The 27122-nt window shown below is 42.8% G+C and overlaps 1 protein-coding gene across 2 annotated transcripts; it reads right to left on the bottom strand.

Moving 5' to 3' along the window:
• Nucleotides 1-1193: 1193 nt before the first annotated feature.
• Nucleotides 1194-25390, bottom strand: NMD3 (NMD3 ribosome export adaptor). 2 transcript variants are annotated; one of them, XM_019503230.1, is made up of 16 exons: nt 25241-25390; nt 24386-24520; nt 22970-23066; nt 20554-20634; nt 19827-19955; nt 18194-18284; nt 17869-17947; nt 17412-17508; nt 16380-16497; nt 15390-15535; nt 13204-13316; nt 12282-12354; nt 11388-11494; nt 9965-10035; nt 9491-9601; nt 1194-1703 (listed from the first exon to the last, which is right to left on the bottom strand). In XM_019503230.1, exons 1-16 carry the CDS (start codon nt 25282-25284, stop codon nt 1579-1581), a joined length of 1617 nt encoding a protein of 538 aa, XP_019358775.1. In that variant the 5' UTR covers nt 25285-25390; the 3' UTR covers nt 1194-1578. The 2 variants fall into 2 exon arrangements, with proteins under 2 accessions (XP_019358775.1, XP_019358776.1); XM_019503231.1 differs by lacking the exon at nt 1194-1703 and having other exon boundaries at nt 7636-9601.
• Between the last annotated feature and the right edge of the window lie 1732 nt (nt 25391-27122).

A 27122-nucleotide genomic window follows, 5' to 3' on the forward strand; every position in this document is an offset into this window, starting at 1 on the left:
AAGTAGGATTTGGTATGGAGGGAGAATCCCCTCTGGCTGACTACAGGCCTTCAAGAAGCCTGCAGCAGAAATGCTCCAACTTTCAACCCTAAGCACCCTCATGGCCATGAGCCACCTGCATGGCCACTCAGCATGCTCTGTGCCCACCAAGCTTGTGTGCGTGCTCCAAACTCCTGGGTTCCACGTGTGTGTGGATGAGTCTGTGCATGTGCTAGCTCACCTTTCTCAGATATGGAGTAAACCAGTTTAAATGCCTTTAGCAATTGTTACAGATTTCATAGAGACAATATTTTGTGTGTGTGTGTGTGTGTGTGTGTGTTTTAAGTATCAGAAGGTAGATGATGCACCTGCTGAAAGGCATTTGGCACAAGCCACCACTTCAAATACCATTCATTAAGACTCCAGCCTTCTTTGCCTGTCAGCCAATCATGCACTCAACACAAACTGGGAGGTATGTGAAAAGCACAAGGTGTTGATTGCTCGGTAAGGTGCTGATGAAGAAGCTTTTGGCGCTAATGATTTCATAGATTTCGCAAATTTCATAGACATTAGGGCTAGAAGGGACCTCAAAAGATCGAGTCCAGCCCCCCGCCCAAAGGGCAGGAAGTCAGCTGGGGTCATAGGATCCCAGCAAGAGAAGCATCCAATTTGCTCTTGAAGGTATTCAATGTAGGTGCTTGAACCACCTCCAATGGCAGGCTGTTCCAGACCTTGGGGGCTCAGACAGTAAAGAAATTCTTCCTTATGTCCAGCCTGAAATGGTCTTGCAGTAGTTTATGACCGTTCGACCTAGTCATCCCTTAGGGCGCTCTGGTGAACAAACGTTCCCCCAGATACTGGTGGTCACCCCGATAAACTTGTAGGTGGCCATCAGATCACCCGCGCCTGCGCTTTTCCAAGCTAAAGAGCCCCATGGCTCCCAGCCTGTCGTCGTAAGGTCTGTTTTCCTGACCTCTGATCATGTGCGTGGCTCTCCTCTGGAGTCTCTCCAGCTTCTCCACATCCTTTTTGAATAGTGGAGCCCAAAACTGGATGCAATACTCCAGCTGCGGCCAAATCAAGGCCGAGTACAAAGGGAGAATGATGTCCTGGGATTTGCTTGAGAAGCATCTATGGATGCAAGCCAGCGTTTTGGTCGCTTTACTAGCCGCAGCATCACATTGCAGGCTCATGTTCATCTTGTGGTCAATGATGGCTGAGGTCATCACAAATCTTACAGACTCTCAATGATGACAAATCTGTAAGTTACTTGGTATCTTTAGATGCCTTCTTGTATACTTGATGTCATCATTGCTTTTAATCTGAACTTTGAATGAGAAGAACTGGGGGCTGCTGTGCTTTTCACATGGCCAGACTCCTGTACAATTTTTGTTTCAGAGCCAGGGAACTGACCAGGCCATGTCTACATGGTACGTTTACTATGCCCATGCTCAAGCTTTTTGTGCTGATATGCACAGTCTGCCTCCTAAAACAAGAGAGCCCTGAGTCTTTAGGAAGAGTCTTGGAAACAAATTATCCTAAATATAAGCCTATGCTTGGGAAGGAAAAATGTGAAACAATGCTGTTTCAAACCATGCTTTAAAGGGAGTGTCTTCTGCAGTGCCAATTCAAATACATCAAGCTTTCACATATGAACATGAATTCACTCCAACATATAAACTGATAAATGCATTTGTTGTGTTCCATTTTAATTCGGGTGAAATCTGAAAAAAATTCATGAATCCTACTGAAGGATCATCAGACACTTCTAGACATCAGACACTACTTTAAAACTAGGTTTTTAATTTCACTTCAATTCTCAGCATGTTTGCACCTGTTGTTAATTGTCATTGGTCCACTGCAACAACTCTCCTGAAGTCGAAGCAGCTGTGACACATAAACCACCTGAAGATCTGTTCCAAGTTTGATAGCTTTATTTAAAACACCGAATATTCAAAGTTCCATAAAGGACCAGTCCTCTCTCAATTAATTTTTAGGTTTTAGACCATACCAAGCATCACAGAAATTGAGTTCTTTACTGTTTTTAAAAAGTATATTAATATTGTCTCTAGTTCAAGTTTTTTCCTCTACCTGCCCCCCGCCAGATTTGTTAATTCTCTCCTATCACCCACCCCTTGTCTCAGGGGGAACACAGTTGCTAACTTAGATGAAGGCATTAATGAATTTATAATGTTATCAGCTTTTTAATGCACTGAATAAACTTTGTGCACAGGAGGCTGGCAATGTTGGCTTCTGGCCCGTTTCCCTCTCTCTTACTTGAGGACAATAAATTGCTCACAGGAAAGCTTGTGCTGCTAAATGAGTTGTTAATTCTTGTGACGATGAGATTAGGAGCTGGTGATCTTTTGGAGCACTGGCAGGACTGGAACAACTTGGCTTAGGTCTGAGGCAGATTGGTGTTTCAATCCAGCCACTGCTACTGCTTCTTGCCTGCCAGGTGTGCTGTGGGTGCAGTCCCCAACTGCCTGGCCCAGTGCTGCTCCTGCATAGGTGAAGCCCCTGCTACTGGAATGCTGCCAAAGGCCCCTCCAAAGCCTCTGAATCTGGCCTGTAGGCTTTTTGCCAACCCCTGGATTAGATCATTACAAGGTGCAGCAAATAATGTATCAAGAACTTCGAAACATGAGTTCTGTTTTTTGTACTGTTGCTAGGCTGGGGGGCTATTTTACTTCCCTTTGCCCCCCAACACTGCCTGCTGTTTCTTAAAGGAGGGATCTATTGATGGATAGATGGAATCTCCTCCTTTCCTGGGAGAAAGGGCCAAGCCTGCTGCCAAATTGGCTAGGTTCCTGCTTCCCACCCATCCTGCAAGAAATGGGTTAGTCTGCCTTTCTTTCCTGCCATTCATTTTCCCTAGAGCACTGAGCCCAGGGGTGAAAATGCCTACAAAAGCTGCAAAAGGCACAGAGGGGGCAGATTCTCTATCAGAAATAACAAGGGGAGAAGCAGATTTGGGGTGTAGAATTGATGGGGGGCTCAGAACAATTGAGAGGACTTGAGGTTGGGGCAGAATAAATTACTAGGCTGGAGACAGGCAGATGTGGCAGTCACGCCAGTTCCCCCACTCACTCCAGACTCCCTGAAGTGCTGCCTATCGATGGGTGGAATTGTGTAATATTCTACAGCACACATTGCTCTCCTTTGGAGCCATCCTGCCGAGATAGCTGTTATTTTCTCTCAAAATTAAATCCCTGCCCCCCAAATGCTTTAAAATGAGAAATGTGACTCATCTCAGCATCTGAAGACAAATCCTTGGATTACTCACTGCCCATCTGTAAGAACACACTACATTAAACATTTATGGGTAATAAAAATTTCAACTATCAGCTTTCCTAAACCATATCTATTAATTCCTTTTCATTTCTTTCCTAAAACCTGGGGACTTTCATGTCATAGATTTAAATTTACACCACCAGAAGTCTCCTCCCTCACTAGCTACTGTAACTAAAAACCTTTAAGATGCCATTTGCTATTGTTCAGAGCACAGAAAATTTTAATGGCTTTCAGACCCCAAAATGAGTCGTATATTTGAAATGCTGACAATACAGAAGCTATGGGAGATGTGCTCTCTGAGATAGATGTTTAATTGAATCCTTCCTTTGCATTTTAGGTTGTATTAGCACCAAAAAAAGACAATTAAAAAAAATCTAATGTCATACTTCAGGTTATGGGTAGACAGTGAGAGCTATAATTCTGAAAACATCCATACCCAAGGTACTGCCAACAAAACAGACTATCTAGTGTTGAAGTTGCTTGCTCTCAGGTAGAACCTCACCTTGTGCCACCCATTTGCACAAGGGCAAATTTTATCCCAAGACTAAAAGTAACTTGGTGCTTACCCAAAGAATCCTATCTTATCCTGGGTGGCTCCAGCAACCTAGTTGTAGCATTCAAGCAGCATTCAGTGAAACAAGAATATGCAGAGGCTGGTGGTAGAGGCCTGACAGTTTTATGGTCTAAACTGTCAGGGCTTACAAAGATTTTTATAAATTCATGGCAATGCCTGTACACAATCTCCCAACTCCTGCAGTTCTCTCTTGGGTGAAAAGGGAAATTAAATGAAGTACTGAAAATAAGAACAGCTTGATGAGTTAGCATTTTGCACTTCAGATAACAGCTCCAGAGATTACTGCAAGAAAAGAAAAATCCCTCCACAGGGATTAGGGTCGAGTTAAGCAGGATAATTCTTATGTTGTTTTTTTTGTTTTTGTTTTTACTTATGCCAGCCACTTTTGCCTCCTACTTATATTTAAAACTATGTGTATATAATAACACACGACTATGCTCAAAGCTTCAGCTGTATGTGGGATGGGTGTGGAACACTTCAGGTGAGGCAGTCAGGTTGATCTTCCTGATAATAAAAGGGCTGGATTCAATAAAAATGTAGGTGTTTAAGTACACAGCTGCAATCCAATCCCCTGCTGCTCCACCCCTAACCCTAAGAGGTGTCTCCTTGTGCAATTTAAGTTCCCAGCTGCTGTAGCTGCATCTCTGTCTATACCCAAAACAGCCCCACTGAACAATCTGGCCCCTAATCCACATCAGAACTCCTTCGCCAAAGTCCCCTGAGGGACCTGAGCCAGTAGGCATGCTCAAAGCAGAACTTGCACATAGACAGGTTAGGCTCCTCATAAACACAAAATTGTGTCTTTTCAAACCAGGATCAAAATAAGAGCTAGTCTTTGTGGTGGTGTGTCCTGTTTAACCTAGTGGCTAGTGAGTTTACCTAGGAATGGGAGACCTAAAGTTCAATACTGTCTTCAATACCCTCTTCAAACAGAATTACAGATGTATAATTGAGGTTATTTTTCCCTGCGTGCCTAACTTTGCACTTGTTGACATGGAAGTTAATCTGCCATTTATCAGAAATGACTCAAATAATTAGTCTCCACCACAACAGGTTCTAAAGGGTTCTCTCACCTTTCAGGAAAGTGCCCTAACACGGGTAGTCAGGACAGGGACACTTTACCGCCTGCTCCCCACCCGTCACATTGTTATGCAACAAAATATTTGAGATTCCTAGGGCCAGCATGAGAGTACATGACTGCATTGTAATGATTAGGTCATCCAGCTAGGATGGAGAAATTGCAAGCACCACAACTATTTCTCTATTTCATCCAATGACCATGTCATGTAAAATTCATAAACATCCCTGATCAAGGACCAGAACCCAATCTCATTGCATTCAATGAGTTGGCTTGCATACGCTTGCAGCATCTGGGCTTACAAGACATCCTAAAGTTCACTCCATGGAGACAGAGACAACCTAGCAATTCTAGTTTCAAATCCCATGCTTTGACCAGTAGACAACAGTTGCTCCATGAATTTCTACAAAGAAGTTGCTTTTTGATAAGAGGTAGAGTTTTAAGATGGATATTAAAAAGACTTTGTAATAAACTTGTCCAACTGACACCAATGCCCATTCCTACCCTATTATTCTGAATAGTCAAATCCCAAGCTGATGGAGAGGACTCATGAAAGATCTCACACAGCTAAACAAGCGGGCAAAAAAATGGCAGATTAACTTCCGTGTCAACAAGTGTAAGGTGAGGCACACAGGGAAAAATAACCTCAATTATATATGCGTAATTCTGGGTTCTGAACTAGCTGTTGCAACTCAGGAAATAGACCTTGGAGTCACTATAGATAGTTCTCTAAAAACAGTAGCTGTGTCCAGCAGCAACTGTTGAGAAAAGAATTGAAAACAGAATGGAAATATCATGCCACTGTACAAATCCTGATGTGCTCACATCTTGCATAGTGTGCACAGTTCTGGTCTCTGCATCTCTAAAAGGAGATAGTAGAATTAGAAAAGGTAGAGAAGGGCAAGAGACTCAAAAGATTAGGACTCTTTAGTCTGGAAAGGAAAAGGCTGGTGGGGGAAGGGGGAATACAAAAGACAACAGAGGTCTGTTCATGAAAGATGTGGACAAAGTGAACAGGAAGCTGCTACTCACCAGGTCCCAGAATGCTAGAATTAGGGGGGCACTCAATGAAATAAGCAGGAGACTCAAACTAACAAGGGAAAGTATTGTTATGTAGTGTGTAGTCATCAACTTATGGATTCATTACTACAAGAGATAGTGTAGCCTTTATAAAGACACTGTGGCTGTATCTGTAAAGACAGATAGTGTAACCAAGTTCAAAAACAGACTAAATAAATCCATGGACAATAGATGAATAGCTATTAAATAGAACAGTCAGGGATGTATCCTTTGGCATCTCAAAACCAATGACGGTGAATGTTACGGATGATAAATGAACAGGGGATAGATCACTCTAGATATACCTAATTCAATGCTCTCCCTTTAATGCATTTAGTTTGGTCACCAGAGACAGGATACTACACTAGATGGACTACTACAGTATGGCACCTTTTATGATTCTCTCTTCAGAAAAATACAGTCTTCCTCAAAAATTTAAGCAGACACAGGACCTAAAGGAAATACAGCATCACCAAATGGTAGGATTTTTCCTTAGCAGCTTCCTATGACTACTTTAAAATTAAAAAAATGTTCTCAAAACTCAGCATTTTTTTAGGTTAATCTGGGGAACTCTCTGTCATTTACTAACAGATCTTACCTCTGCCAAGAAATTAGTCAATCCAAAATAAGTATTTAGCAATGAAGAAATGTAAACATAGGCTTCTCCTTCCATGACTGTGCAACTAGAAATTTATTATGAAACTGTAGTAAAATGTAACTGCTATGAAGAACCTGTTGTGGTGTAGACTAATTATTTAAGCCATTTCTGATAAATTAGAAACAAAAAACTTTGGTTTTTTTGAAGGATTTTGTTGCAGAAAAGGGTCCCCTTTGCTGCAACAGAATCTCTATCTGTCCACACTGAATCAGTCAAGAACCAAAAAAAACCTTTTAAAATGGCTTTTATTTTTTTGCCTCATTTCAAGATCTTCTAACATACAAGAAGTTTTCCAGGGAAGACCCATTTTATTTAAAATGCATTGACTACACATACATCATGCAGTGCTTGTATTGTGTGAACACAGATCACATGCTGTGCTAGCATCACTTAACATAGCTTACAAGAAGGGATTTTGCAGGCAGAAGTGTAGACAGAAAGCAGCAGCACATTATTCATTGCAAAATAAGTAGTTGCTATCAAGCTCACTAATCGCTGTGTCTTCAAGAGCACAGGTACAGAAACAGCAAATGAAATATCTGCTGAGCCACGATTAGCTTCTTTTAGACTCTAAAAGGGATGCTGCCAAGACTAGGGGGGCCTAAAATTAGAATTTTGCTTAATTTCAAGTGCACACAGCACACTGCCTGCTCAGCCAGCCAGCTGTTCCTGTTCCAGTTACCAGCTGGCAGCCTGCAGGAATCAGGGATTTATTATTTTTATCTATCCTTTGGTAGGACTGGTGCTTTCTTTGCCTTTAGCTAATTAATATCAAAATGAGAATGATAAGAAATGGTATGAACCTAATCATGTAAAAGGAAAGAGGGGAGCGTTAGTCAGAGACTGTTGTTTTTTGGGAGACAGGTTGGCTGAAAGGTGATTTCTTACATGTTTTTTCTCCATTGTGAGAGAGACAAGATAACAATCCAGCTGACACTGCGGACAGAAAGCAAACATGTAGAAACATGCCAGCCAACAGATGAAAGAGTTAGCCATAGGAGAAACTAGGTTTATTACAAACGCTGTAGCTCTCATTACACAACTCACCACTTGCTCTGTTATTTGTTTAAGAAAGGCTTGGGCATGTTAGCTCCTTTAAACATGTGAGCACAGTACAGCCCAAAACATACCTCAGTCAGGTAGAGAACAAATTAATTCAAATTTTAAGTCAGAATTCCAGAAACAAATTTCCACACAAAGTTGCATTGCAGCATATTTTTGTGGCCAAATTTCTACATCATTTTCCCCACAATAGTAAAGTCTGTATAATAAAATCCATATTTATGACAGTGATAATTCACTTTGGCTACATAGCTGCACTCTCGTGAAAAAAACTGTAAAAACTTTTTTTAATGAATTTTCTATTTTGGACCTTATGGCATGAAGTGCGACTGGGGATCAAAGCAGCCTTATGGACTTTGGTTTTTTAAATGCGATTCCGTACAGTGTAAAAACTTGACAAACCTCCTGAAAGAGGATGTAGATCATCAGGTCAGCGTAACACAGATGCAAAATAATAGTCATCCCTTTGTGTGCCACTCTTGTTCAGTGCCAAGATGCCCCCCTCCCAAACTTAGCTACATAAAAATGCCTGCCAAATCATCTTTTTTGGGGTACAAATGGACAATACTAAGATGAACTTAAACAAATTACAACATTATGAAGAATAATCCAGAAAAGAATCAAGCCTAATCCCACTTTTGGAGACTGCCATTGACTTCAACTGGAATTGGTTCTAGCCCCTAGGCACTAAGGATATTTAAGGCCTGGATCAAGCAAGGTCCATGAATAAAAGGTCACAGGGAGGAACTGAAACTTGACTATAAGATTAATTACAGCCATTCTTCTCCACATGGCACAGTGTCTAGGTTACTGGCAGTACCACCGGGTATATCTTCACCTTATCTTGAAGGCCAATGCAGCCTTTTCTAACTTTTGACCTTTTCTTTCAACTGTTCTGCGTGGATGTCTCCTTATGGCCCTTCCCAGTTACTCTGAATCATCCTTTTCAGAAAAATTAAAGGGAAAGTGGCATTACAGGTTTTGCTTTTTATACATGCTTATCCTTATTTCCATCCAATGAAATCGTACATTTACTGGATGTTAAAGATTTTCATATATCTACCTGTTTTTAATATAAGGATGTAGATAGTTTATTCATATTGCTCTCACTCACTTGCACTGACATTCTGGATTGCGCAGTATGTATTATACTGAGCAGGGATGCCCAATCTTTGCTATACAGAGGACAGGGAAGCCACCCACTTAAGTTTAAAAATATGTAATACAGATGTATTTAGTATATTCTACTTGAAGGTCTAGAAAGGATTAAAAAAAAAAAAACCCTGACAAAAACTCTCCTGTGAAGTAGGATAATATTCCTATTTTACAGGTAAGGAAACTTAAGAGTGGTGGCAGAAAAAGATTAACCGAGACAGGAAGTCTAACAACCAGCAACAGAACCTTGATCTTGTGATTCCTACTTCTTTTCCTTAACCACAAGACAATCCTTTCTTCAGTTTGTCACTTTGTTTCCACAGAAGTTACATGAGTGGCGAGCGACACTTCCAAAGCGTATGCTCGTTTAATGTTGTGATGCCTACATCAGCAGTTTGCCACTAAGGAATTCTGATCTCCAGGACGATTCTATCATATCCACAAAATAAGCTGATTTAGGATACAGTAAAATATGTGTGTATAACTGCCCATTCATGAGATCATATACATGCCTATAGTTAAGCTTAGCAGTTCGTAGCATTTATTTAAATACTGGAAATTTTTTCCTTCAAGGGAGGGAACTTTGCTGCATTTATGAATGCACATTCTTATTATGTCATCATATCAGCACCTTCCCCACCAGTTGCATCTTGGGAGATATGGAGATCCTCTAGCATCTCAGCCAGACTGATCCGTGGAGCACCATCATCATCTGTGTCGCTCTCCACTGGAATGTGTGTACCTGAGAAAATAGAAAAGCCAGACAAGGACATAAAAACTCCAAGAAATGACATTCTTAAAACTTATCAATAGCAAACTGTCACTCTTACATACGGCTGCTGCTAACAGAGCAAATCCCTTCCTGAGTCAGAAAAAAGCCTTCATATCTCTGCCCAGCATCCCAAACAGAAAACATACACATACACAATAATCAAAGGCTTTTAAATATCTAGAGACATCATGATCTTAAATAATATAAAGTCCTTTTAAATGCGTGCCATGTTAGTCTGAAAAACTCACAAGCGTCTGAATAGCCTGAAGTTAAAAAACACCTGAAGCCACGTTATTATATTATTCAGAGCTGAACAGCCACAAGAAGCCTTACTTTTATAAATATTGACATTCTTTCGAATTGCCTCATCTTCTTCAAGATCTTCAAGGAAGTCCTGGTACTGTCTATAAAAGAAGAACAGCCTCAGAAATGAAAACATTAAATCTGTTCTTTTTTCCTCAGAAGTATGCAGACCGAGTCTGGCAGGCTAGCTGCCTCAGGGAAAATAAAAAGGGGTCATGTCAAATGACTACAAATACATAAGTAAGGCCTGGAAGATCAGCCTTAAGTGAAATTCTCTGTGCCTACTAGAAGTAAAATGCCTATGGAAGAGGAAAACATACAGAAAACTTCACAAGTTAACAGGTGATCAGATTTTATTTTGTACTAGGTTTATTTACATTATTGCTTCAGCTAGGTAAGAATTAGAGATCTGAGGAATTACTGCCTATTTCTACCAAGTTCAATAGGAATCAATGAAAAAAGGCAATTCTGTCTCCTAAAATCTTGTACCCCCAAATAAAACGCACAGAAAGCCAGGGCAGAGCCAAATTTTTAGGATTAGGCAAAAAAGGACAGGCAACCCTTACTGGATCTAGGTCTACCACCTCCATAAATTTAAGGCATCCATTTTATATCTTGAGCATGCTTGCAGAGAACCTAAGAACCTAGCTGTGCTGCATTTCTAATTTCTTAGCTATCCTCAAAGCCAACAGTGTAGGAAGGGAGCAAAGACACCAAGAAACTATGGTTTGGTCCCTTTGACATATGCTCCTAAAATCCAATTTATAACTCATACTCTTTTTAGCTTATTTTTATTTTACGTGACTTATTTTCTCAGGGTTTTTATTTAGTTTTTATGTTCCAATTTAACTGTGACGCTCTGCCTTAATTTTTCCAGTCAGTTAAGGATAATTTGGAATTTTACAGCTGTTTTGAGTTGAATTTGGCACTTAGCATAACTATGACAAATACTTTCCCATTCTTGTTGATTTGTCACTTCAGCCAATTCACTGCACAGTAGGTCATCCTAAAGACATGCTGCCTGTGACTCCAATTCTCTCTCTCTCTCTGCCCTTGGAGTCAATACTTTTGTTGTGGAGTTCTGAATTTCATAATAGCTTAAGAATAGTATACAAGAACCAGACAATTCTTGCTGATTAATATTTGGAATAATCTCCCCTGCTATTTCATTAGTCAGGACAGGATGAAATTTTATTCTAAGCTTAGAACTAAACTGTGGCTTTGAAGCATCCCCTGCAAAGACATACTGCCCCCTAGCATGTAACAGACTTGCCAAAGCCGTCTTTGACAGAGTGCAGCACATACAATGCCTAATACAGGGCCAATTGTACTTGTCTGTGTGGAACTAAGAAGGAAGCAGGGACTCTGCTTACTAAGTCTCCCTGGAGACCTGCTCTTTACTTGCACTCTACTACACTTGAGAGAAAGAGAAAAACTAGAGCATTTAGCAAACCTTTCATCATCTGTATCCATGCCTTCTCTATCCCTTTCCAGCTCTTTCAGTTTCCAGTTCCTGCGATGCTGGCGTTTACTACGGTCATAACTCTTCTTTATTAATACCTTCATTGGAAAATAGAAAATATTCCAAAAATACATTTTCAATAAAACATTGATGTTTTCTTAAAATACAGTACCAAAGAGTTCAGATTTGTGTGTGTATAAAATGAACTGAACTTACTGTGCAATCATACAATAGAACACAAGAGGGCAGAATGAGAAAGCTGTACCACTGATGTGAATAAAAGGCAGTGACAGTCAGCTGGGCCTTTAAAACTGCCTCTCAGGCTTCCCAAGTATTGTACTCGCTCTCACTATTCAGTACAGGTATCACCACAACTGTAGCACATAACAATTTTGAGCAAGGAGTTGACAGCAGATCCAGTTAAATCATCACGGGAAATAATTTTCAGAACTGCAGTATCCTGGCCCTAACACCATGATTTTTAGGCCAAGAAGAAGTATTCGTTGTATATACTAAGGCTGTTCAACTCGTGATCTGCATATAGCTCACAAAGGATTAACTCATGTCCCTGGGTTCCTGGTCTGGGACCTGCTCACCCCACTGCTCCTGTTGCTATTGCCCCTGGGGTCTCTGGGCTTCCATAGCTTTTTCTCCCTGTCCCTAGGGTCCAGGGAACCCATGGCACCTGCTTGGTGCAACACAGCAGGAAGGCCCACACAACACAGCAAGAGGTGCCCACTGGGTGGGGTAGGGCAGGTCTGTGGCATGTGATGCGTAGCCAGAATAGTGTGTTGCCCCAGGACAGCCCTGGTATACATCACCATGTTCTTTTAACAGTACAAAATACAAAAGCTTTTCTAAGGAAAGGAGACTCCAAAACCTTACCACATCTGGAACATCATGTGGATTCATTTTATTTGCAAATTCATCATTTAGGTTACAATTGGCCAAGTCGAATCTAAAGAGGAAGAGGTTTACAATACACTTAACAGCTTGAAATTTCACCCTTTCATGTTTTATGCTAACCTAAAGCACCAGCAGGATATAACTAGTTTTATAGTTCATTTAAAAGATACACATTTCCAGGAGCCAGCAGTACAGAGGGAGAAAATCCATGTTTATAAGCATCCTTGATAACAAAGAGTAAGTTATATTACCTAGCTACTACCTGGGACAGAGCTGGTAATCCAAGCTATCCAGCTGCGTATCCTTTGCGTACTTCACTGCTACCTTCTTTCCTACTAGAACTTCGAAAATACCAACATCTAGAGCTTCTAATAAATCCCCTCAACCTCTGCAATTCCTCTCCATCTCTGCCTAATCTGTAGTTTGTCATACATGCACCTTAAAGAGACTTTTTGCTAACAGTGACTGACCCCCTCCCATCTTGCTTTTGTCCCTTTATGGTACCGAGACTCTGTTACTAAGGTGATCCAAAACATCTTGCTGGTCATGTCTCTACCCTCATTCCTTCTGACACTGGCTTTTGAAATTAGAACACTTGACAATTCTGCTGGTGAAGCTTAAGATGGAACAGAATCCACGGCAGCTTCCCACAGCAGTGACAGCTCTCACAGTGGTGATAGCTCTAATCACTATAAAATGGAAAAGCTACAAAACTAGCTGCAATGACGACTAAATACAATAAGCAGGCCTTAATCAAGTATCATTCTAACTACATGGGATTTTCAGAGTTAAGGAGGACACCTTAAAAACACATAGCCTAATTCTCTGTTCCATGACAACCTGCAGAACCTTGACACTTCTAACCAAGCACCAAATACAAACAGAATATAGCAACACAAACCCCAAAACTAGGTCCCCAGGATTTAGAAGGTGTCCCAAATGGGTGCGGCAGAAATACTGATGATCCGTATTCATCTCTGATGTCTTCTTTACCCAAGCTTCAGCCAGAGTATGCTAGAGAAAGAGAAAACAAAACATTTTCATAATAACATATAATAGTAGTAGCTGCAAAATTAAAATATCTGCACTGCTTTGGTACCATGTCATATTATATCACTGACTATATCCTTGCTTATCTGCAGGGATCAGCATCTAGTACACTGGGGGTCAAGTTCTTTGGCTGGTGTGATACAAATTAAGCACAATGCCCTCTGATCCCCACCCATCTGACCCGCTGCTCTGCTTTCCACTTCCTGCCCTATCTGCCACCGTGCTGCCTGATCCCCCCACAATGTGTTGCATGCCACACACAGGTTGCCGGAGATATGCAATAAAAAAAACACTACAGACTACCATTCAGAAGTTCACTGATGTTTTGGCCTAGGAGGAATGAGGTGGACCTTGTGCCAAAATACTTAAGCCTGGGCTTAAAAATAGACCCTGAGCCAAATCAAAAGTCCTATCCAACTTGTACAACTGATTTATCTTTAAATAAAGTTATGTGGTATGAAAGATGCACTCTACAAGCCTGTGGGAGGGTCCTACAATTAACCGCAAGCAAAAAAATTTGTAACCTAATAGTAAGAAGATTAATGTATGGAATCAATTTTAGTTTCAAGCTGAAGCAACCTGATTTTTGAAAGGAGAATTAACATGATGTATATATATCACTCCTACTTTATGACCACGGATTTGGGTTTTCTGTTCATCAGGGAAAAACACAGTAAAACCTGGATTTTCTCCTTTAAAAGGAGAAAAACAGGGAAATGGTGGGTTTCCCTTTGTAGGGTGCCAGAGCTCCAGCCTGCAAGGGGCTGGGTGGAGCAGGAGGAGGGCGATCAGGCAGGGGCCACCATGTGGATGTGTGCACAGATATATGCACATGGCTGCCAGGCAGCCTAGAGAGCAGCTCCCTGCAGGTAAGTCTGGCGAGGAGGATTAAGGTCCCCCCATAGTGAGGAAGGGAGTTGGGCAGGGTCAGGCTGGGGCTGCTGCCCAGCTCAGCAGGGTGGACTTGGGGCTGGAATGCACCATAGCAATACCTGGGTGGGGAACACGGCAGGGCAGAGTGGGGCAGGGAAGCTTGATGCCACCGCCTCAAGCCCCACACCGCTATGGCAAGGTGCCCCCTGCCTGCCTGGCAGCAGTGGGGGCAGCAGCACAGAGCTGTGCCTCTTGCTGCTTCTGTGCAGGCAGAGGGTACTTTGCCATGGTGGCATGGAGCTCCCAGTGGTGGCAATGAGCTTCCCTGCCTGGCCCTGCTGGGTCCTGCCTGCTGGGCTGTGGAAGCTCTGGGGTGAGGGCAGCAGGGCAGGGAGCCCGAGTCTGCAGTGGGCAACCCATATCTACCCTCCTCCGCATGGGCTCCACTCTGGCTATGGCATCTGTGGGGGAGGGACAGCATGGCTTTGCGCTTCACCGTAGCAGCCACTGCCTTCCACTGGTGGCAACCGGTGCTCAGGTGCTGCTGGCAGGTGGAGGGGGCATGGGGCTGCAGACCCTAGTCCCTGGCCCCATAGCCCTGGCAGCTAGGGGCCCTCTCTGGCAGGGCTGTGGGTGGGGAGTGAGGGGCAATGGTATTGGCAGGCACTAGCATATCAGGGCTGCTCAGTACCACAGAACAGTGGAGGGGGACTGAGGGAGGGGACAGCCAGAGCTGGACCTGCAAACAGCTGAGTAAAGGGGGCAAGAAGAGCTCTAATTTTCCATGATAAAAAGCCCAATATCAAATGTCAAAATTAACAGATATTTAGAATGTATTTTATATAGTGACTGAGGCACTGGTAGGCTTCCAAATTGCTTTAAAATGGTAAATATATCAATAAAACACTGTGTTCAACCGATACCTATATATGTGGCGTTTCATTTTAATCATGGAAAAATATGGATCTTGATGGTGTTTTAAATCAGAGAATTTGTGATTTTTAAACACAGAAAACCAGGATCCCTGCATATGATAGTAAAGTGTTACACCTATCTTGGAGAGGAGCTTCCCCAGTTAAGTTTTCCAAATATATGTGATTTATTTTGTAAGGTGGCATGAAAAGAGATGTATAAAAGTGTTACATAAAGCAAATAAACACTTACTTTGTTTGATCTCATCCCTGCACCTGCACTTAGTTTCCTTTCTTGGACTCTGCTGATATCCATAACAATAAACTCCTCCAGCTGCTTTGGATGGAACAAGCTATTGAAAGGATGACGCCAGTAAGTATTTCCATCAATGTCAGCAACTGAAGGTAAAGACAATATTGTGAAGGAGAATGGCGGATACTCTTCCAGGACAAGATGAAGACCACTACAAAATGGTTTGTGGTATTTATTTTGAACAGAGAACATACAAGGCTTATGATACAAACTTCTCTTAGAAGCAATGCTGGTCATGGATGTGACAAGGTGCAAGCTCACTGATACAGGATTTCTGGCGGAAGACACTGAACAAACAGTGTCTGAACCCACAGCAGAAGTGCCTTGTAGCCACCATATGCTTGCATAACAAGGCCAGCAAAGTTCTCTTGCTGCATGCCTATTCTAAGTCGTAAGTTAATTAACGTTCCATACATCATATATTAATTCTAGAAATAAGACATCTCTCTGACAAATTAAGTACACAGCAAAGCACCAAAGGAAAAACTAAATCTACCCACCACCTGCACTAGCTTAACTGGTTTGTAATTCTGATTCTGCATTTTGCCTAGGACGGGGTGGCCAACCCAATAACATGTGTGCCGCAAATGGCCCAGACACCGTGTGTGTGGGGTATGTGGCACTGGGCATGGCAGACTGGGCAGGAAGTAGAAAGCACTGCAGCAGATTGGGCAAGGGAAGTGGATTGGAGCAGTACTCAGGGAGGGGCACAGCTTAATTTGTGATGTCTCCCAAAAAGGTTGACCCCCACTGGCCTAGGATATTTCTTAGTCTGTCATTAATTTATATATCAGTGAGAAGTCTGGTTCAAGTTTTGAAAATCCAAACGTGAGGTTGCATTAGGTAATGTTCAGTAGGAACAATGCCGATAGGAAGAACTGTTGTTATAATATTTTCTTTAACTTTCCAAGGAAAGGAGAATCCACTTACTCTGCAGAGTGTTGGGATCAATGAGGTGAATGGTACTTGTCACTCTGATGCACACACATATCTGGTTCATGTTCCCCAGGCTCTGTGCTAATTTGGGTGACAAACATACTACATTGTCCTGTACACCAAAAGACAAAAGTTTTACATATATTTAGTTCCTTAGTTGTAGTTGAGCCTAAAACTTAAAAACCCAGCGTTTAAATTGACCTCGAAACCCACAGCCACTGCTACCTCCATTCAGTTAAGTCATATACTGGACCAGCATGGGGGAAAACCACTACTCCCCAAGACACTTTGTGGTGATCAACAGCTTAGTTTGTATTCCTGAATCACGCCTTTGAGGCTTGCTGTCGGAAATTAGCTTTATAATTACAGGACAAGGCTGTTTTCCAACTTCTAACTGAACAGAAAACAATCACATCCCTTGTCTGTATCATGCACCTTGCATTGGTCTTACACTATCAGAATGTTCTGGATATTTCCCAACTATGAGAATACACACTCCCCTCTGTTTCAGTGTCTGATCTGGTGTTCAGTAATTACTTTTTCTGGGATTAACAAAAGAGGTGGCAATGTAGAAAGTATTAATAGGAAATCAGTAGTGCTTGGACACCTAGTAAGTAAACAATCATCTGCTAATGCAAGGGACTGGACTCAGTGGCTCAAGGAGGCTGCTTCCAGGCTTACATTCCAAAGATGAACTTGAAGCTGACGTGTAAAATCTGCTTTAGGGATGACACTGAAACCCCAATTTGGAAGATCTTTGAAAAGGGAACAGGGAAATTCTCAAGGCAAGAGCTTTCAGAACTCCTAAGAAGAACTGCCTTCACCTTTTAAACCACAAAATAAAAATTTGCCATATAAACTTTAAGAACTGGATTTCCTTTGCTTCTGATGAAGTTAGACAGATGTATTACACACTGGGCTCATGCCATATCATGAACACAATCACCAACAAGGGCAACTAATTATCAGTCCTTGCAGAGTTACTTTGTTGAAGAAATTTTTTTCTAAAAAGAGAGGAAATGCTACCTTGCATATTGGAACAATCTCCACGGAGAAAGTACTTTTGTAATTGTAGACATTGCTATGGATATCATGAGAAATCAAACGCTGGGATGATTTTGATCTAAAAAATATAAACAGTAAAATGTTACACATATAATAAAGCCTTTAATGAAAGACAAAATAAAATTAGAATTAACTCATTTTTGTATTCAAATATAATCGCACCAGCACAAAGTATAGTGGTTAAAACAGATTGTGAAAGTATGCCTTCATATTACAATAAGCCAACAAAAGCACGAAAAACCTTCTCCATGGACAAAGAATGGCTCATTAATAGAAGTGCATGAATAGATATTGTAGGATATTTTTGTCTGTGTAACAGAACTAAGAAATCTTCATTAACATAAATTTTTAAATTCTAAGAATAAATAATTTTCAAACATTTTTCTATTTAAGCTGGAATACAAATGAAAGAATATACCTGGCAGGAACTGTACAGTGAAGAAAGTCTACCATCTTCTGGGCATGCTGTTTTGAAGCATAATAAAAATCCAGGCCATCTTAAAGAAAATATAGCTATATGAAGATACAGTATAATGTATAAAGCACAGTACAGTACTATACAATAATACTACCTTACTTAATATTCTATAATAAAAGGATAACACATTTAATCCTGAACACCTAGGTTATGCACATAAGAAGTCACTGTACATGCAAGCAGAGGATACTTGCTGTTTGCTGACCCAATACAGGCTACCAAGATCAGTTCTTTTACTTCCGGATTAGAAAAGTACTTTGCTTACCATGAATCTCTTTAATGCGAAGGGTATTTTGATGAAGTTTGTGCTTTAAAATCAACTGCTCCAAATAGAAGAAAGTCTTTTTGTGAGAAGTCTGAAAACAACACAATTCACTTAGTTTATGATTATTATTGAAGACTGTCTAACCCATCAGCCAAAACAGCATGTCAAAAGGAGAAAAGGAAGTACCAAATTAAGTCAGTCCTGGCCACGTCTACATGTGAATTTGCACATGCCTAAACTTAATGTGGCTTAGCCTAAGGTGCATTAAGGAGATTTAGGTGCGCATCTACGTGTGGATGCCTTAAGGCGCCTTAATGCGGCTCGCTCGACACCCTGCCCTGGTCAGCACCCCGGACAGCCCCCCAAACCTGCGGCAGTGTAGCTGGGCAGTGCAGCCTGGTGCTGGTAGAGGGTGTTGGAGCCTCCAGTCCCCCCAGATGCAGTTGGCCTGGCCCTGGCCCTAATCTCCTCCCCACCTTCCCATCTCCCCAGCATCAGACAATAGCAGGCCAGAGACAAGCCCGTGGGGCCCCATGCTGCCAAGAAAATGCTGCAAGCACTGTTCTACAAGGTGCAGACACCAGAGCTGGAGCAGTGGTCCCTGTCAGTTGTGCCACAAGTCAGCAGAGGGGGCAGGAGGAGTGAGGACTCCTGTCAAAGCACAAGGGAAAGGCCCTCCTCACAACTCCCTGCAGGGGAAAGGGGCAGCAGAGTGTGGGCAGGGCCTTTGCCAGAAGTTCTCCTGAGCCTCTCCCTCTGGACGGGTTTGCTGGCTGGGCAATGCAGAGGTGGGTGGAGCAGGGAAAGCTATGCTAGGAGCAGATGCAGTCCCAGCCTGCCTGCTGTCCTGGACAGGAGCCCCAGCACAGGCGTCTAAGGGTGCTGGAATCCCAGGTGTGCCTAGCCCCTGCAGGGCTACATTGCCTGGCTAGCAAACACACTCTGAGAGGCACGGGAAAGCTGCTAGCAAAGGCCCCGTCCTCACTGCACTGCCCCCTTCCCCTTCAGGGAGTCATGGCGGGGGTGCTTTCCCATGTGCTTTGACAGGAGCCCTCATGCCTCCTCTGCCAACTTACTGCACACCAACAGGGACCACTGCTGCTGGAACTGCTGCTCCAGCTCCAGTGCTTTCCAGAACAGCACCTGCCTGTCTTCTTCTTGGTGGCACCCAGTGGCAGTGTGGGGCCCTACAGGCTCAGCTCCAGCCCACTCAGTCACGTAGTGTTAAGGCACTGTAGGGTGTCTATACATGGGTTAAGACACCTTAATTGCACCTAAATTTGATACTTTCTTATGCAGCTATCAAATTTAGGTGCGATTAACTTAAAATTGGCATTTTTAAGGCACATTAAGAGCACACATGAATAGACCTGTACCCTTAATGCACCTTAGAAATGCCTAATGCACCTTAAAAATCACCATGTGTAGATGTGTCCCCTGTGTCTCTTCTTCACTTTTGTGCTTCAGCAAACATATTTGATTACTAGAAGGACTGAGGGAGCTATGGTTGTAAAGTGCAACCATACTGAATTGATTAGATACATTGTGGAGAAATTGAACACTTGTATACTTTATAAAGTTCCAGGATACCAAAGCAGATGAGATCAATGAAAAACTGTACTTCTATTTTTACCTTCTGTCTGACTTGAACTACTGCTTTCCAGAAGTCCTTAGCTTCAATTCTATGGCAGTCATCACACATTTGAGAATGAATAACATATTCCACCACAAACACCTGCTGAAGAATTGCTCCATTCATAACCTGCAGAAACAAATTTTAAAAATTTAAGTGATTTGGTTATCTCCTTTCAGCTCCATTTGTGTCAGGACGATGCCATTTTATAGTTTACCTTCAGGGCTGCAAACATTCTTTCAGAAATTACTGCTGTAGGCAAATAATAATTGGTATAGAAAGTTTACACAATAAACAGATATGTTATGCTTTGTATGACAATACTTCTTTCCTCACTAAAGCAAACAAATTTTAGACTATAAACTGATATTTAGAAAACTGAGTTCTTCATAAACAGCATATTTGAAAAATGAGTTTCCCCTACATTGTCTTATCAAAGTGTTGGAGAGAAATCTGTAGCTTCATAAGCTAAATCATCCGTTTTCTTCTGCATGCGCACAGTTACTTTGCCTCCTTGGGGCTAAAGAGCAGCATACTTTTTTTCAGGGCTAATATCAACACTGCTCTATTTATCAGATTTTGCACAGTGAAATCTGTATTTCTCACAGATAAGGAATATCTCTATAAAACACCTGACCTCCACTAACTAGAAAATTGCTTTTGTATACAACAATTTGACCAAAATACTCTTTAAAAAGCTATGTGCAGATTTTTGTCACTTAGTTACCTCTTTTTGCACAGTTAGCTTTACTTTAAGTCTCTTAGAGTGGGGTTCAGTCCAAACAAAGCCTGCATCAATCAGCCGGACCTGTCAGTGGGAACAAACACAGAAGCTTATTCATCCGTCCTAGAGTAGATAGCCTGTTGAAAGATTAAAATACATGTTTAATGCATACATACTTAACCCTTAAGAATAAAAAACCTGAGGCACCACCAATAAGAGTTATCAGTTATGAAGTATGCCATCCACAGTTGAGCACTGGAAGATTTCTAAGAAAAATGTTTATGCCATGACAAACCTAATAAAATAATTTGAGCTACAGCTGTCCATTTTAAGCCTGGAAAAGTATTCTAAAACAACCTGAATAGAAATACAGACACAAAGAAAGCCTTTTTTGTTTTCACTGAGACAAGATGCCAGTTAAATAAAAAACAGTATAAAAAGGTTTAGCGAAAACATGAATTACTATGCACTACAGGAAAACTAATGAATATCAAATAGAAGTGGAAAAGTGATCTTGCTGCTATACCTAGCATTGATACCACTGATACTAGAGCACCGTGTTTTATTTTAACATCTATACTTCTGGAATAATATGAAAATAAAAGAAAGAAGAGACACAAACATCATGTGATGGATAGACAACAAGCTTTACAACACGAGTGTCAAAGAGTTCTCTTTGCTTAGCTTACTGAAGAGAAGGTTTAATGACAATTTGATCGCTGTGTGGAGGTACATGGAAAAGATAATATAAGAGTGGAAGGGACTTTGCAATCTTACTAACGAAGTCCAACAACTGGAAACTACAATTGGAAAAATTATGTTGCCAAAATAAGAAGCATCCCTCTCAGAGTGAGTTTAATCACATGCTGGAACAGCTTGCTGAGCAGGTGGCAGACTCACCATTGCTAAGTCTTTAAATGCAAATTAGATACCTTTTAAAAGATATACTTTAAGACAACATCTAATGGAAGGGTGCGCAGAAAAGGGCAAGACTGTTTCTTGTGGCCTTGGATTCTGAATTGTCCTGCCTGATCCCATTCTTTCCTCCACCTTGGAAGAAATGTTCTTAGTCTGATCAAAACACTCACAGTTAAGTCACAGTAAAAATGCATGCTTCAGAGTGTTGCTTGCAGAAGTCAGGAAGGAATTTCTCTTTCCCAAGGCATAATTGGCTGCAAGTTGTTATGTGACAGTCAAGGATTTTTGTAGGTGATATCTTTTATTACACCAACTGCATCACTGGGTAGACTTAGGAGAACTGTTGGCTATTACAGCAACCTTCCTCAAGTAAGTAATTTGTTGTTAGTTATCTATTGTAAACCGCTCTGACCCTTTCTGGATATGGCAGGATATAAATCTAAACAACAGTTGGATGTCGGCTATCAAAAGGGAGGGGGCTAATGCTCTCAGGAAGTACAGAGAAATCTTTATGTTGGTGACCTGCTGGCATGTCCTGCTTGCATGCTGCTTATTATCCAACTGATAGAACTGGAGTCAGGAAGGATTCTTCTCTCCAGATCAGAATCTCAAGGAATTTGGGAGGTTTTTACTCCATGAACACAGACAGTCCTTAGACTTCCTGCTACAAGCATCTGAGTATTTTTTATCAGTTTAGGTCCCTGTCATTGCAGAGTCCTCAGGCATTGGTGTCACTTTAGTCCTTTCTGTTGTCTGCCTGTGGCACAAACTATAATTTCTTGAGGACTAAAATGTACGGATATAACTGGAAACACACTGTATTCAATATGAGGCTATTACATTTTATCCAGTCATTTGTCAGACCAGTCATATGGCCTCTGCTAGGCCCTTAAAATAGGGGCGTCAAACTCATCTGGCTCTGTGGACTGCATGAATGGCAGCGTCAGTGGGTGGGCTGGACCACACCGGACCCACACACCGGCTCTGCATTCCAGATCCAGAATGGACACTGTGTAAAGTGTGGTCCTGTCCTGGCTGCCACAGGGCTGCTGCACAGCTCTGGAGCTGCTGCTAAAGATTTGGCACACAATAGCACTGCAGAATTTAAGAAGAAAAACTGCAGAATTTCTTTTAATGGAGTAAGAATACTAACGAACAAATAGGTCATACATTGTTATAATTATCTGCCAAATTAGTTTCTATTAAAGAATTGTGAATGTCAGTTTACTTCACTCATTTCTTATTAATCCCATCATAAGAGCAGTGTCTAGAATTGCATGACTCTGCTAATCCCAGTCTACAAACTGAATGAAAGCCTGATGCCACTGAAGTCAATGAGATTTTTCCCACTGGCTGCAGAGGTTGGAATTTCACCTTCCATATTTGAAATGAATTAGTGCTAGGGGAGGGTAAGCATGTTCATTATTCAAAAGGGTCCAAATGCCATAACAAGTTTATCAGACTTCATTTAATACACTACTAACAGAATTTAGTGACTAACCTTGCTAAGGGAGGCTTTGATTTTTTTAAGACACAAAGTAAGAAGTTCTCTTGATTCTAAGGCACATTGGATCCAAGTTCCTGGAGGCTGAAGATACCTGATGTAATGAAGACATATTTAGATTATATGAAATGGCTTCAACAAATGTTTAAGAAATCACTATTACTTTGGACATCAAGACACCTGACGTTACATTTAAGACACGGTTAACAGGTTAATCGTGCCTTAAATAGTAACCCAGCTGCATGTGCAAATCAATGTTAGGCATGACAATAGAGTAAGCAATGTGGAATAACTTTGTGGCTTGTTTGTATCACACCTTAAAACTGAATGTGACCAGCTGGGCTCTAGGACCTGTCAAAACACTTTGCGTTTCCCAGCTGGCTGGCACATGTGGTTTTATAGCTCCCAGGGTACAGATCTGCTGCAGCCAGATCTCATGGTCCCCGTGCACAGGAATGAGTAAAAGCTTAGTGTGCCCCCACACGGGCTTGGAGAATCAGCTGATTATTGTCTGGGGCCAGGGACTGATTTGGTTCCCATATGAAATTGATAATCAATTGATTCATCTCACTTACCTTGTTTCATCTTACTTATGCAGGGGGAGCCTGGGCTCATGGTCCCAGGCTTCCCCGCACCAGCAAGTAAGATGTGACTGGCCTATAATCTTTGATCCCAAAATCTTGCAAACTGCCATGCACATGTGGTGTGATTGCTGGGATCCCAGATCAGATCCCATCACATCTTAAAGCAGAAGTCTGTCAAGGGCCCAACCAAATAATCTTATCCTCATAACACAACGTTCACATTCACATGGCTTTTCCCATCAACAACCCCCTGAACTACCAAGTTTTTCTCTTTGAGAATACTTTAATGTGGGCCTGCAACCCAAAGGCCTTTGTGCTGCCCTCAGTTAAAACTCCCCAGACTCACAGGATTTTATAAATATAAACTGAGCTTAAATGATTAACAATTATGTTATGATCTGAATGTTTCCTAGCAACACATACCATGCTGCTGGGGCTGTTTACGCTGGCAAATGAAAGGGCTAAAAAAATATGATCAAAGGCGTAGACCAGGGGTGCTCAACCCCTAGTCTGGGGGCTGGATCTGGTCCCAAGAGCCATGGCTTTTGGCCTGTAGGGTTCCCCACAGGCCCCAAAATTTGGCAGTGGGTAAGCAATGGCAGAATGAATTGCTAATCCCCTGCTGCCAAGTTTCTGGCCCCTGGGGAGCCCTGAGGGCTGGACAGTGCTGACCTGTGTGCTACACTGGGCTAGCGGGACCTGATTTGGGTGCATGGAAGCAGCACAGGGCCTGATCCAAACTGTGGACCAGCCCCGTGCCACTCACACGACCCTGGCGCAGATGAGACCGGGCACCGAGGCAGAGTCGTGTTGGAAGCGCGCTCCGCACCTGCTGCACTGCTTGCAGAAGTGAATGTTGGCCTGCTTGGGGATGCCGACGGTGATGTCCACACGGGAGCGCAGGCAGGCCACGCACATGCTGGCAGGGTTGGGAGGCACAGGCACACCGCACTCACAGCACAGGCTGAGGAAGGAAAGAAGTGGGAGCTGCTGTCAGCAAAGGATGCTTGCGCCTAACCCGTTGCAGAGTTGGACGCTGCCACTGCTCAGTTATGCCAGATCCTAAATATGAACTTATCACCGTGGAAACACAAAATTACTTTATTTGTTGAAAAACTACTGTACACTGAAAAACATGCGAATGCACTTTGTTATTTACCTTATATTGCTCACAGCAAATTACCAGTGAGTGAGAACCGGGTCATCAAAATTGAAGCATTTCTTTATTCCCAGACAAGCAAAGCGCTGACAGCAACCCCCAAAATTGGTTAAGACTCCCTGAGAGTGATTTGGGTTTTGCATATACTGCATCAATTAGCTACCTCAAAAAATATCCAGGACTCATGGGAGAGGTGGTAAGTTTTCTTACACCAACTAGATTTTTGCAAAAAAGGGGTTTTTTGCACAAATCTAGTTGGTCTAATAAACGAGATCACCTCTTCCACGAGTCCCGATTGCTTTGGCCTCTAGACCAATCCGGCTACAACCTAGATACCTGACATATAGAAAAATATCCTACACTGAATGCTTTTACTACGATCTCTTGTACCCAGGCAACACCAATGCGGCCACTACCGCGCGCTTCTATTCCCCGGGCGGGCACCCGCGCAGGCGCAGTAGCGGCCCCGCTGACACGCGTTAAGTGCGCAACACCCGCCCTCCCCCCAGCAGGCCCCGCACTCACATGTGTCCTTGGGTGGGCGCCGCGTGTGGCGGCACGTACTCCATGGCTCGTCCTGCGCGACTCCGGCCGGGGCAGAGAAGTGTCAGCGCCCGCAGCACCGACTACCCTGTCCCGCGGCCGCGTGCGCGCCCCACAGCCCGCTTCCGGGGCAGAGGTCGCGGCGGGGGGAGGGGCTGCGAGGTCCCGCCCTCCAACTGGCCGGCGGTGCCGCGCGCCTCGGGGCGGAGCCGGGGTGCGTGGGGACCTGGGGCCGGGCGGAGCCGGCCCGCCGGGACAGATTTCAGTTTGCCAGTCCGCGGTCACTTCCGGTCCGGAAGCTAACCCTTCCTGGGCAGTGGCCCGCGGTTGGCCAAACGCCCCTTGCCTGTCGCTGCAGGCCTGCGCCCTGGATCTGGGGCAGCAGGGAAGGTGCACCCGTGCTCGGCCCTGTGGGGCCTGGCTGCTGTTCCCCACTCCCGCAATCCTGGGCTGGGTGGGGAAGACCCGTGGGTCTGGCTGAGTGTGGACTTCTGCCCGCTGGCCCAGGTCACAAGGCACAGCTGAATCACTCCCTTTGGTGACAGCTGTTTCTAGCCTTTGTGCACCTCTGGTTGCGTATTGTGTATTGTTCCTCTGTTCATCTGTCGTTTGAGGATTACATCTGATGTTCTTACAAAGGCTGGATGAGCACATTTGGTTATGTTGGAATATGATTTTAAAAAATATTTCATTCCACGTGATCACTTAATGCTAGGCGGTGGAAGGAAGGATTGGTTTCTAGTCTGGAAAGGAGAAGTCCCACCAGGAGACTATTTGTTGTTTTGCATCATTAATTTATGTGACTGGATATAGGAAAAGAGAAGATAGTTAGCAAAAAGAAAAGCACACTAAAGGGATTTTTATTAAAGAAAAATGCTAGGGTTAACTCATTGTAAGGCAACTGCTGTGTTAAAAGATGCAGAAAAGATTTCATTGCAAATACTTTTCCAGAAGTTTTTAAAGCTCTCAAGCCTCTTGGGTTAGAGATCACCTTTTCTGCTATGTGTGTATTCAGAAACTAGTCGACTAGCATCCCTGTCTGTGACTGGATTGTGTTGCATGTTGCTAGTGGCTGGGTTGACCAAGCGTTAGCCCCAAATGGTCCATCACTGGTTAGCTGTACTTATTAAACTTACAAAAACAACACAACCGGTGCTTCTACACATGCAATTAAGTTGAAACAATAAACTCTGGAACTTAATGTGTTGGAATGTATTGCTTCCCAGGCACCACATTTACATGTGTGTGGGAATGCAGCACACTAAACTGGGCAAAGCAGCTCTGGCTGCTCGGGGACCCTGGGGGGTGGTCAGCCTGCCAGCCCACTGCTCTAGTTTGGCTCGATGTGCCATGGAGGGGCTGGCTGGGGCATGAGGATGCACTGAAGCATCCTCATGTCATAGCCAGCCTGGTCAGCATCTACATGTGTGCTGCTGCAGAGTACAAAACCCTGCAGCAGGATAGTACTTGTATTTACTAATATTGTGTTGGTACTTGTGTTAGATTGTACCTGTATTAGCTCCAGTACTATTCTGCTGTGGAGTTTATTCCTGTCTAATAGCACTGCATGTGTAGACATGAGATGTTTACTGCAGAGCTAATTAGTCAACTCCACAGTAAATGTTTCATGAGTGAGTATAATGAGAGCCTTTAATCATGATCAGCTGGCTGATCAGAGTGGCTGGCAGAGTGGAAGTATGCAAGGGTTTACCTGTCCAAAGGGTGATGTAAGTTTTGTCTTTGATGTGTTTGTTATACATTGAATAACTATAGAAACTACACAGATTCTAATGATTCCACAATAAAACCAATCAACTGTTACCACAGAGATACTTATGCAGGTGTTTCTTAACCCATGGGTTGC

This window comes from Gavialis gangeticus, unplaced genomic scaffold, assembly GCF_001723915.1.
Source record: "Gavialis gangeticus isolate Ggan-Ray unplaced genomic scaffold, GavGan_comp1, whole genome shotgun sequence".
Lineage (NCBI taxonomy): Eukaryota > Metazoa > Chordata > Crocodylia > Gavialidae > Gavialis > Gavialis gangeticus.